Source organism: Ylistrum balloti, unplaced genomic scaffold, assembly GCF_031769215.1.
Source record: "Ylistrum balloti isolate Yb309-2 unplaced genomic scaffold, AGI_CSIRO_Ybal_v1 Utg369614, whole genome shotgun sequence".
Taxonomy (NCBI): domain Eukaryota; kingdom Metazoa; phylum Mollusca; class Bivalvia; order Pectinida; family Pectinidae; genus Ylistrum; species Ylistrum balloti.
In genome coordinates, this window is record NW_026781888.1 from 746,485 (window position 1) to 759,760 (window position 13,276).

Sequence of the window (13,276 nt, forward strand, 5' to 3'; positions counted from 1 at the left end):
ACCACAGACAAAGAACTTTGTTGCCTGTTATCTCTTGCCGCTGATAACAGTGGAAGGGAGATAACTCTGTACTAATTTTTGAAGATTTAAATGGGTATCAAAATTTTGGTTAAGTGTAACTGATGTAATCGCCAGTAACCACTTTAATTTGATGGAGAATAGGAACTTGTGGTTGGTCTATAATCTACACAATCGCTGTTCATTCACTGACATTGCATCCACTGGTAACAGAAAACCATTCTGGCTGCTCTTTTCATCAACTTAAATACTCAGACTGTTTGGTCGGGAATATTTGGAATTTTCTTTTTTGTGAGTCAGTGCTTCTACAATTTGACAAGGCAATGGTACTACTACAATTCGACAAGGCAATGGCACTCAATGTAATGTCTCATTTCAAATGCAATACCTGAAAGGATATATGTATGAAGCAGATTAACTCTCTTCTGGGATCACCATTTGGTGACTCCACTATGACTAAAAGCATTTTATTTCAAACAAAAGCAGCTATCTTTTTTTTTCATACTTCTATAGGGATCAGATCAAGGACCAAAGTGCTAACTTTTGATTGCTATAACTCTGTCTTAATGAATTGAAAAATTAATTTAGACCTGTTATCCACTGATCAATTGTGGTTTCCTCCTCTTTAACAGTACTAGTCTTCTCTACAGTGGATTTTACACAGTTTTTTGACTCAATATTCATTTCCTCTTTAAGAGATTCCTCACCAAAACTTTTAATCTCAATAGACATTTCTTCTTTGACTGGTTCCTCATCAGTCTGAATCACACTGATTTTGTTTGCTTCAACCATTTTTGTGCTCTGTTTTCTTTTGGAAGGTGGATTTCCAGTTTGTGATAACTTTGCTTTCAAATTATGAGATGCCAATTTAACGTCTAGAGATGGGGATCTAGTCTGAATGTTTGAACTCTGCTCAATTTTCTTTTTCAAGTGTCCTGGTTCTTCTGAATGTTTCTCTTCCTCATGCCGCAGTAAGTACTCTACCCTGGTAAACCCTTTGTCACACTGCGTACACTGAAACTTCTTGAAACCTTTATGAGTTTTTTGGTGGACATTCAGATTGCCTTTTTGACTAAAACTTTTGCCACATTCACAGATGTATGGCTTCTCTTTGGTGTGGATTCTCATATGCTGCTTCAGAAGATAAGGTTTAAAAAACTTTGCTGGACAAATGCTGCAATTGAAAATTTTACCTTGCATTGGACTATGAGTCATTTCATGCTCAACAAGAACAGATTTGAGAGCAAACTTTTTATCACAATGAGTGCATGAAAAGTGTGTAGACGGATCACTATGGATTCTCTGATGCCTCTGTAGAGCACACTTTCCAGTGTATGATTTGTCACACTGTTCACATTTGTAGCTTCGCTCTTTAGAGTGCACAGTACGTACATGCCTATTTAACGTGGATCGTCTCAGAAAGGACTTGCCACAAATTTCACAGGAGTCCAACAGGATGTTAAAGTGCGATCGCAAATGTATATTAAGTTCTGTTGAATTAAGAAGCCTCTTACCGCAGATATGACATAGATGGGTTTGTTGTCTCATTCTGACAAATTCTGGATCATGACTCATAATATGTTTACGAAAGTTTTTAGTATGCTTAATGAGTTTTGAACAGATATGACAGGTTTGTGGTTTATCTTCATCATCAACCAATTTATCATCTTTTTCTTTTATCATTTGCTTTTTTGGAGATGGATTTAATTCAGAAATATCCTCTCTTGATTTTCCTGTTTCTATTTGCATTTTGCTTTCAGCATCAATGTCTGGCTTTCTGTTTCTCTTTCTTTCCATGCTTTCCTTAGAGGTTTTCATTTTCCTTTCATTAATTTCAGAAACTTTCAAATCTGCTTCCATCTCTTTTCTTACTCAAAATTTACAATTTCTCTCAATTAGTTTAACATATGACCTTGTGCCTTTGTCCAGTTGATTCTTGTTTTTCTCACTCACCACTTAATGTTCATATTTCAAATAAATTCACATACATATTGAAACCCTGCCAGTTTGATAGATATTTAACCAACAAGGAAATTAGAATTCCAAAACCGATTTACCATATATATACACAATTACCATAAAGAAATCAACATGTGTCTTTTATGAAAAACTCAGTGATGACATGACACCTTCAAAAGGTAGTTAATGTCAAAATAAGAAAATTTGTTTCAGGTGTACAGCAATAATTTTTTTGGTTGTAACGATTAAAATTGAAAACATGTAAAAATAATTAAATTAATTTAGGGTTAATTGTTGCGTAACTGTAATTCCTCTTGTGTCAAACAGAAACTCGAATATCTTTTTATATTTTTGTTTTTCTATCTGAGAGTAACAACAAGATCAGATTTCAATATTATTCAAATTGGATACTTTTGAGGTCTGGGTAATTCTAAATTCATTAAGAGTTTAATCATCCATTCAGGAAATTTTCTGAGTTCTCATGACATAATATTTGATTTTGAAGATAAAGGAAACGAATTTCCGTCCTCCTAGACCTTTGAAGATCTTGAACTGTTAACTGAAATGTTTTGGACCAAGATTCCTCGAAAGTCCATTCTGTCTGTATAAGTGTTGTCGGCCTTCCTGTATTACAGCAGTGCCTTGGCTTGCCCAATATCTGAATGAAGCATATCGTGCCAGATCAAGATGTCATATTCTGTCAATCCCTGCAGATGTTTCTCGTTTCATACCTATATTAATTTTATAATTTTAAAATTGTAAAATAAGTAAAAATCATCCAAACAAAATTATTAAGAAATTCAAAATTTTTTTACAAAACTGTTACAGAAAACAAACTAATGTGTTGTTTTTAAGCTCATCAACTCTTGCTGGTTTTACATACAGCAAGCGGTGATGACAAATTCATTAAAAGCATCATTAAAATTCCAACATTTTTGTGGCTTGTGTCTCAACCAAGAACAAACTAACAAGCAAATTATTCAAACAAGAGGGCCATGGCCCTTAACAGTCATCTCACAATCGACGAATGGATGGACAAACCATAGAATTCACTGATGGTAGTCTGGCAAATCTGTTGAATTCAAATTTTTAACATTCTTTGAAAGTATCAGAAACTCTTAATTTTCTGAGCATAAAAAAAACAGTTGCACCATCATGTTACACAAAATACTACTGTGGTTATCATGTTGAAGCTTTGATCAGATTGTAAAGTAACATCAAATCATCTCTTTCTTTGCTTTAAAAGAAAAATCAAATTCCAATTCCTCATTGGTGTGATTTAAACATGAGAAGAAGTTAAGACTATTTGTTCTATGTTGGATTTTGGACCAAAACATAAAAATAAGACTTGTACAGGACAATCTCAGGATCACTTCATCCATGTTTGATGTCATTGCCACTCCCTGATAATGTTTAAGGCCAAATTTGGTTAAAATCTACCAAGGCATTAAGAAGGAGTAGCATTTTGATACAAAATATTGTCTAAATTCCCCTTTTGGGGCCCCGCCCCAAGTCCCTAGGGACTGAATCAAGCTTCAAGGAGGAGTAGCATTTTGGAGCAAAATATTGTCTAATTTCCCTACTTTGGGTGATCAATGTTTCAGACCAAATTTGGTTAAAATCTGCCAAGGTATTAAACATGAGTAGTGTTTTAAAGGAAATGTTTATAGACGGTAAACGGCGGACGGCTGTAATGACAGACCATGCTTAAAAGCAATGTCACGTTGACCCTTTGGGTCAGATGGTCTAAAAAATTATTCAGTAGGATATTAATAATTTATAACAAGATACTGTAGATGAAACTGATAATGCTAGTTATAGTAAAGGTTATTGAATCTTAAACTTTAAATATGACATCAAAACAGGAGATAATTAAATCCAGAAGACAGCACAGTCAATACATATATACACAAAATGTATGTATTTCTCATTGCGCCCACCACCATATATGCATATGTGATCTTTATTGTGTTCTTGAAGAAAGTTGTTTCTTTTCCTCTTCAGTTTTGTTGTAATAATAACAGGTGAACCACACAAACGATATCATGACCAAATAAGGGAAATCTATATATGAAATTTTAAAACAATGCATCTGGTGTATCTAAGGAAATTGTTCAAATAATCTGCAGACAAATGAAGCAAAGCCAACAATATATTGCCTTTTTTGTTTTATGTCAATCATCCAGTAATTAAACATGCAAAACGTAAGACCAAGGGGGCCTACAGATGATATCTGAAAGGCAATTATAATGTGTTTTAATGACAACTTTGATGCAACTTACTTTCTGCCATCAAGATGAACACCTGTCAGCCCTTTTCCTTTTGAACAGTTCCTAAATCAAACATGCACAACTACTGCCAAGGTCAACCTACAAATGAAATTTGAGAATCACCTTTTCTGAGTACTCTTCAGGAAAATGCAGTAATAAACTAGCATTACCTAATTAAAAGATGGTCACCAGTCAACCATTTTGTTTTATGATCAGTCCCAAATCAAACATGCCTAATGTTGGATAAAGGTGAACTTATATTGGAAATTTGAGAAAGATCTATCAAGACCCTTTCCCGTTTTGCCAAGATTTTTATCTATTTACACAAGATATTATTGTTTCATTTCATTTAATTTTCACATAGAGGAGCATAACTCCTGACCACTTAAAAGAACTTAAATGCAACAAGGCCATCAGAGACTGGTTATGCTACCCGAATGGGACAAAATTTAAGTATGTGAAATAACAAAGGGAAATAACTCCAAAATTTTGCAAAAGAGAGAGAAGGTTCTTGTGCAATGCACTTCTTGTTAAGATCTATATATCTATGAAGTTTTAAGCTGATACCTCTTATAGCTTTTGTGTTATGCTCCGGACAACATTATATAGACGGGTGGACGGACCGACTAACAGATGAACAGATAAAGTGGTGGCTATGTACCCTCAATTCGGGTTGCATAAAAATTCAAAATTATTCTAAAGGACACAATCCTTTATGGTACTGGTACTCAATATATTTTTAAGTAAATCCCTTGAAAATCAAATGCATATTTTCAGTCAAATTTTGTCTATATACTGAAGGAAAGACAAGATTATTAAAACATAACCCCTTAAACTTGTTTTGCAGAGAGTATAATTATAATTGAGGAAAATCCCTCCAGTTCTTCTCAAGAAATAGTGATACAGGCCTCAAAAGCTATTGAACTGTATATAAACATATATATTTTTTTTAAAAATAGTAAGTGAACTTGACCTTGACCCAACAACTCTAAAACTTGAACAGTGCCAACAGTGATTTTCAAACAAGAGGCCCAATGGTCCTGCATCGCTCACCTAGTACTCCATGTTCACAGGTACACCATTGGTATTAAAAGTTGGCACATCCGATCAATGTTAAACAATTGCAACTTTTACAACAAGCATTAGTTTCTAACTCTCAGTACTAATCAGTGGCAGTTATTACCTGGATTAAAGATTCTGGGAAGCTTTGATTAATAATGACATAACCAAACATCTGCCCATAATATATATTCCAGTTAAAATGTTACCTTGATCTTTGACCTGGTGACCCAGTTAGCTTTTTTTGAATTTTTGCATGCACACATATGTAGTTTATGTTAATTCCTCCCTATTTGATTTCATTAAGTTTTAACCATAACATATTTTAAAATTTTAAAAGTGAGAAATCAACAATTCCTTACTCTCTATGTTATAGTAGTATGCCTTTGGTTGAAAATCCTAGGCCTTTTGGTTAGTGACAAGAAGTAAATTGCTGATGTTGATATATTAGGTTGTAGTTAAAACATCAAAAATATTTCACATACTATATGCTGGTGCAATATATTTACAATTTTTGTAAAAAATCTGTAATATGACCCCTGTGACCTTGATGGCCAGGATCATCTAAGGTTTGCTTATGCTCAAACCCACTTGTGGAACTTGAGGAGAAGTTTTGAAATAGCTGTTGTTCAAGGAAGCCATGATTGTTCAATCATGTTCCACTCTTGATAACCTGGCATGCAAGTGTTGCATAGCATCTTATAGTGAACACACAAATGTATTTGATAACACTAAGCTGCAACCAGTTGAGCAATCATATCTCTATTTTCTGCCACTTGAACTCGTGTGAGATCATGATTGACATGTTTTCTGCAACTACATGCGATATGCCAAACTTTTGACACCTTGTTGGATGGTGTCAATGTCACCTGCGGATACTGTACTAAATAGAAAGCTCAAAGCTTTCCCTACTATAGGCAGTAAGCTTGGCTTATACCTGTTATTCATGGTTTTAACTTTGATGAATCTTTCTCTTACCGAGCGATGAACCGTATCCAAATTTTCAAACTCTTGTTTACGTTCGGATATGATTTCCCGTGCAATGTACAGGTCCAACAAATTACAAAGCCTATGACAATTGATAATGTATGTTTTCCTGTCATCATACAGACAGTATTTAAAGTCGCAGATTCCAATTATCACCAAACACCAATTATCTTCCAGGTAAATCCTTTCCGGAGTATAAAACAGTCACAAATAGTGTCATCCTGGTCACGGCACCAAAAATACACTTGTGTTGCAAAGCATCGTATAGTGACCACACAAATGTATTTGATAACACTAAGCTGGTTGTTCATTGTTTGTTAAAAGTCATAGTACATAACCATCCAAGATGTTTCTCCCGCTCTCTAACTCGGGGCCATCCATTGCCCCGCTCTCCTTTCTGCCCAGTGTCCCGGCTTCAACTTCCCCTCAGACTCTCTAACAGTACCTATAATCCCCTATACTTAAGCTTTACAACTTTCCTATCATCACACCTATTGTGCATACAATTAAAAAGACACATGAATTTAGGAGTACCTGTTATCAACTCCCCACCCTTGATCTACCTTGTACATTGTTTCTTATCTTGTTTACTTATATATCTGTTCGACAGCGCGAGACATACAAGAGAGAGCATCTATCTGTCCTGATGAATATCACTACCTGTCACTCACAGGATTGTTTTCTCGGTCCAGCATTGACTGACTTTTGATCTTATGTACTTTAAACTAAGATGCTGTTCTCTACGATACACACTATTCCAAAGTTACCATTAAACTTATTTTTCTACTCATTTTGTTACACAAGGAGTCTTACAGTTGGAGGAAACTAGAGTATCAGGGAAAATCCAGACCTGTTCAGGCAGGTTTACCCCACCCCCACCCTCCCGGCCCCCATGTTCACACTTTTTCTATGAATCATGTTACTAGACAAGGTATGAATTTTTCATATACAAAAATCTATTCAGTCTCGAATGAATAACTTTCCACATTTCAGTGCAGATACTTGCCTAAATTTTTAATGTGATAATGTCTTGAAATATATAAATATGGTTCACATGCCACAATTATGAAATGTCTACTTCAGAGCATGTGCACAACAGTGCCTTTCGAAAAATTAAAATGATAGCACTGGTAATCATTATCTCAGGATCGTTCTTGACAAGTTACAATTAAATCCCATAAGAAGAGTTGGAAAAGCACATGTTTAAAAAGCATATTGTAACATATATTGCTGACAACCCTTGAGGATTGCTAGATAGGTGACTGGTCTACAATTTTAGAATTCTGGTAGAATATGGTTTCCATCTCATGAGTTCTGTTTGTGGTAGAAAAATTGTTTAAAGAATTTACTGTCACTAATTAGAAATATTTAAAGGGAATAATAATCATATTCCCATATTACAAAGAATATGCATATGATTTTGAATATACATCTATTACATAAATATAACAAGAGGCCCATGGGCTGTAACGGTCATCTGACATAAAATACAAGATTTCAAATTTTGAACTTTTCATGATGGTAGCCATGATGGATTTTGGACCTAACCGAAATTAACAAACTTTGGTCAGGATCATGTCAAAATCATTTAGTAAAATGGGGCAAAGCCACAATTGGCCGGGTTGCGGGATGAGTGCAATGTTATATGGTATTTATAAGAAAGTTAAGGGTGTTTCATTTGTTGAGTATGTAGATTATTTGTTATAAGAGAGAAAGTTTGGTTGTATTTTATGAATTGGTGCAGAAGAAAGGCATTTGAAGACAGAAGTTGCAGTCATTTTTGATTCAGAGATGTTTAAAAAATACACAATGGACATCTACGGGCCCCAGGTGATTTATATGTGGAATTTCAGAAAGATTCTTGTAGTAGTTTCTGAGAAACTGTGATAACAAGAAAAGTTCCAGAAAATGACAAAGTTCCAAAGCCCGGAAAATTGACTGGAATGAATCCATAATAAGAGGTGCACATCTTAAACATATATATAAACATCCTACAAATTTCAAGTTTCTACGTCAAAAACTCTAGGAGGAGTAGATCCTACAAAACTGGTATCCCTTTTCCCTGCCAAACTGCAGAAAATGACTGAGTTCCAAAGCCCAGAAAATCCAGCAAAATGTCCGGAATGAATCTATAATAAGAGGTGCACATCTTTAACATATATACAAACATCCTACAAAGTTTCAAGCTTCTACATCAAAAACTCTAGGAGGACTTGATTCTACAAATTGGTACCCTTTTCGCTGTCCACCCATCCCCCCACCTGCCTGCCATGCGCAACTCTGCCAATAAATGTAATATGGAATTTTAGTCCCTATCCAACAAACGTTTGTATAGTACAAGATACTTCCGATAATGCTAGGGACCTCATTTTCCGAGATGATAAACTACGAAAGGTGATGCAGTTTTTTTTGTATGAAGTATTACAAAGAGTTGTATACAGTACAGTATTTTGCTGCAATCACAATACATGTAAAATAGGCTGTCACTCCAGAACGGACAGATTATAGCCTATATATGTAGTTCTATGTCTTTCCGAGGAAATAGACAACAGTTACCTCCCCTACTAATTCAATTTGTCAGTCATGTGATTTTTACACAGACCACTACTATAGCCTGTGATTCTGTTACTAAAATGTACAATATTGACATGACTGGCATGCCTTTGAAGTGAGTCGGTGTTGATTATTCTAACTTCAGTGTACTGATTTTACACGTCTGATATTCAAAGTGACATAAACTTAAAAAGCATATAATATTGAAAAATACATAGCAAAAATATATGACAGGGAAGCTTCCTTTACCAAAGACTTCAGTGCCTATTACATAGCTTCATATATTTACATATATATGTCCATATATGTGTAGGTTTGAACAATAAGGAAATCAACATCTACAGGTATGAAGATTGTATATGAAATTAATTATAAATACAAGCAACTATGCACAGAAAAGCATTTATTAAACAATTCTTTGTTTCACTTTCTCTATCATCCTATATATGATTGAAATTACAAGTTTGGAGTTTTTTCAACAACTGATATAGTTATGCCATCATCCTTTCATAAACATTCATAGCTTTTCTCTCTTTCCTCATTTTTTCTTTCTTTCACTTTTTTCTTGTGCTTTCTTATCCTTATCTTTCTTTCTTCTTCCCAATCAGTTTCTGCTTTTGAACCAAAATATCCCCCAATCTCCCTTTCAATTAATTTCATTCAATCTATTGTACATTGATTTATCCAGGTATATGAAATACAAGTTCTCTTTGAACTATTTTCAGAAATGTTAGTTATGATGTTTTATCAAAATTCGAATACATCTTGAACAATTACGTCTTGAACGTATGCTTAATTAAGAGAGTATAGATGTAAAGGAACATAGCTGATGCATTCCATCCCAAGACGGTTCCTCATGTACTGAATGTCTGGAATTTAAAAAATCAAAACTGAAAAAAAAAAACTTACATCACAAAAATAAAGTTTATGGGCAGGAAAACAAATGGTCACACAAAACATAATCCTATCTGATCCTGTAAATTGTCTTACCAATCCAAATGTCGGCACACATGTACATCTGTAATGTTACTTGACATGGGGACTGCCATTATATATGTAATGTGCTAAAAAGAAGCTCATAAAAACATGTGTGTTCTTTATACAGTAAGATCAAGTTCTATACCTAAATAATTCCTTGTGTACTCGCAAACAAAATCCTGGTAGCCCTTCATCCTTGCATCCTACTGACCTAATATCAGTACCCTGGCCCTTTTGGCAATTGAGGAGTCATTAAAACATTTTAACATATTTAACCCCTGTGACCTTGAAAGTAGATCAAGGTTATTCATTTAAACAAACTTGGTAGCCATTTATCTCAGCATGCTAAAGCCTCAATATCAGTACCATGAACCTTTTGTCAATTGAGAAGATGTTGTTTAAAGATTTTGATATATCTGACACCTTCGACCTTGAAAGTAGGTCTAAGGCAATAATATGAACAAACTTGGTAGCCCTTCATCCAAGCATGCTACCAACCTAAAATCAGTTCCTTGGTATTTTTGGTTATTCAGAAGTTGTTTAAAGTTTTTGACATATTTGACACCTTTGACCTTGACAGTCGGTTTAAGTCATTAATATTAACAAAAACAAAAAACCTTCTGTTTATTGAGAAATCATTTAAATGGAAGGTTTCAAGCATGGCACATGACAGAGGACAGTGCAGGACAACGGTCAAAACAAGATGGCTATAGATCTTCCTGACCCTTGTGGTCAGATGACCTAAAAATGTGATTTGCCATTATAAACTATCGTAAACTTTACCCCTTTCCAAGGGGGGAAATAGGAGACCTTGGGGTCATGAAATTTACACTTTTGCGGGGTTTTCCATAAGAGCTGGTCGCCGGCCAATTTGACCGGCTACTTTGATCATTTGGCCGCCTACACCAATCCAGTTCCGTAATAATGTTCCGTACACGACTACACGTACACGGCAAGCCAGCCTCCTAATTTCACTACACAGCCTACTACTAACAAAATTATGGAAAACCCTGCTTTTGATAAAGCATCTTACAGCCTTTCCATTCATGAAGAGTTCCTGATTCTAACATACCTGGGATTTGAGAAGATATTTCTAAATTTCAGCCAATTTCACTCATTTTTGGCCCCACCTAAGGTTAGCCAAGATCAATAGGTGCATCCCATTAAACTGTCACTATAGATTTCATTCCCTATTAAACCAACAGGTGTATATATATATATATATATATATATAACAACTACTAATACTAAAAATTACTGCTCTCAATTGTGACACACAATACAAATGTGTTCCATCAGTGATTGAGGAAAATTCATCTCTCTGCAACTCAACCAATTTTTAAAAAGTATCAGCATGGAACTTGGTACAAGGAAATATTACAATCATATCAACAATACATCCTTTGATGTTCCTAACCTCCTTGATTATTTTAGGCAAGTGTCTGACGACATTTCGCATTTACCTTCACTATTTGTACAAAAGTGTGCCAAGCTGTTCTTGTTAGGGTAAAATAGTCATAATTCTGTCATTTTTTTATACATGAAACTGGAACTTTTATATTAGTGCATTACGACCACATTAGGTACATATCTTTTCATGTCTCTTACTTCACTTAATATTTCATGGTATATCATTGAAGACGTTGCCCTTGAGTGCAATAAACATTGGATATGTGTTCGGCTAGTGATCTTTAGGATGGTCCAGTCTTTATAGTATAAATTGTACCCATAAAGAATAGTAATGTATATATCAACAATGTTAATATTTTCATAATTTCACCAAGTTTGCTACAACTATATATAGACCATCAAACAAGTTCTTCTTTTACACTTAGTAACTCTATCTGTCTAAGTGTAAATGAGCAAGCCAGCTTGTACTGGAAGTCATAAATGTGTAAGTAGGACATACACATTACAACTACATAAATGAAATATTCTTCACCAGTACATTTGTTACACCTGTAGCACATTTCTTTTATATTAGTTTTAAAGTTTTCCGGAAGTACATTGTAAACAGGAATGAAACTGATAACAAGCCATACCTGTCACAGTGTGTTGAATAATGCTTCACATGATCAAACAGCATGTGAACCAAAAGGGTACAGAACAATGTTTTTGACATCTTATAGCAGAGTACAACACCAAAGGCCGTTTATGGTTCAAGTAGACGGAGTCTGTTATTCCATTGGAAATTGTGTTTCATTCCAGTACTAGTTTACTAGTTTAGGGGCAAAGTCACTTCATTTCAATAACTTCGCTAGCCTTGAACTAAGGGACCTTCCTGCTAAATACTAAATGCTTCAAGGAACTTTGGTAGTAGAGAAGTCACTTAAGGCAAAACATTGATGAATGACGGACACTACAACATAGCAACAAGCTCACTTGCGTCTTGGTGTGAGCAAACATTCAGCCAACATGGCTAACATATACTTGAAGCAGACTAGACATATTCTTGGATTTGAAACAGACACCCTTACACAAATAAGGAAATTATTTCCAAATCGACAATCCTTTTAAATTTTCCATGTATGAAAATTTGAATAGATATTGTTTATTTATACACAGATTGATTTATTGTTAATGAAATTTTGAATTTCTTTTCTTTTCTGGACTACAAACCAACTTTTACAATGCAGTAAACACTGTTCTTTATCTGTTGCCAATGGTGTATTGCTTTCCTCAAATCAAGTTAATAATGATTAATAATATTTGCTTAAACTTCAATCGATGGAGATGAAAAAATAGAATAATAACTCTTGATTAAAGTTGTGTCTTATCCTTCTATAATGCAATTGATTTCAAAGATACATTAATAATGGAAGTAAAATTTCTTTACTGACCATGACAAAAGTAATTACCACTTCATCAAGTGAACACACTTTTTTCAAATTTCAGTGAAATCTGCTGGCAGCTTGTGTTGAAATTCCAAATCTACTTTGAAAGCAATGAGGGTCACACATGACGATCTGTAAAACAAAACAAAATGTCTTCAGAACAAGTTCAAACATGATAAGATGTAAACATGCTTTTCATTTAAAATCAAATTTTAACAGTAAAAAGAAAAAAAATCTAAATGTTTATTATTTTGAATTTTTCGGAGGGAAATACCAATAATACAATTATGTCCATTAAGGCTTGATCATATAATAACAATAAGCTTTTTTATTTCTGAAAACTGAATGAAAGTGTTGAAAAATGTATCATAATTACTTGTCTCAGAAAAATTGTGACTTGTTATTTCACACAAATTCTTGACCCACGGTCCGTATATATGCATTAGTTATTGAGGTACCCAGCCGAGCTGAGAGCGTGTTTCAACTGGACAGGGAAATGTCCACCGGACTATTTCTACTTAAATTTCTAGATTGGTCAGTTCCTAACTTAGTACATATACTTGGTTAATTAATCTCTTTCATCAAACACACTTGGAAAAAATAAAACATTTCACTGTT

At 34.4% G+C, this 13,276-nt stretch overlaps 2 protein-coding genes across 6 annotated transcripts in view; both read right to left on the reverse strand.

Annotated features, from left to right (window-relative positions):
- The window catches only part of LOC132547545 (uncharacterized), a 35,531-nt gene that overhangs the window by 17,136 nt on the left and 5,119 nt on the right, over positions 1-13,276 (reverse strand). The window contains exons 2-4 of one of the 5 annotated variants that reach the window (XM_060211334.1): positions 12,704-12,790; positions 4,260-4,346; positions 2,514-2,708 (exon numbers count right to left, since the gene is read on the reverse strand). The gene's annotated coding sequence lies outside the window, so the exon portion shown is untranslated. Of the gene's footprint in view, positions 1-2,513; positions 2,709-4,259; positions 4,347-12,664; positions 12,791-13,276 lie in introns of all 5 variants that reach the window. The other 4 variants (XM_060211349.1, XM_060211318.1, XM_060211326.1 and 1 more) reach the window with 4 other exon arrangements.
- LOC132548075 (zinc finger protein 429-like) lies at positions 541-1,624 on the reverse strand. The gene has a single exon (XM_060211902.1). The coding sequence runs from the start codon at positions 1,591-1,593 to the stop codon at positions 598-600; it is 996 nt and encodes a 331-aa protein (XP_060067885.1). The 5' UTR covers positions 1,594-1,624; the 3' UTR covers positions 541-597.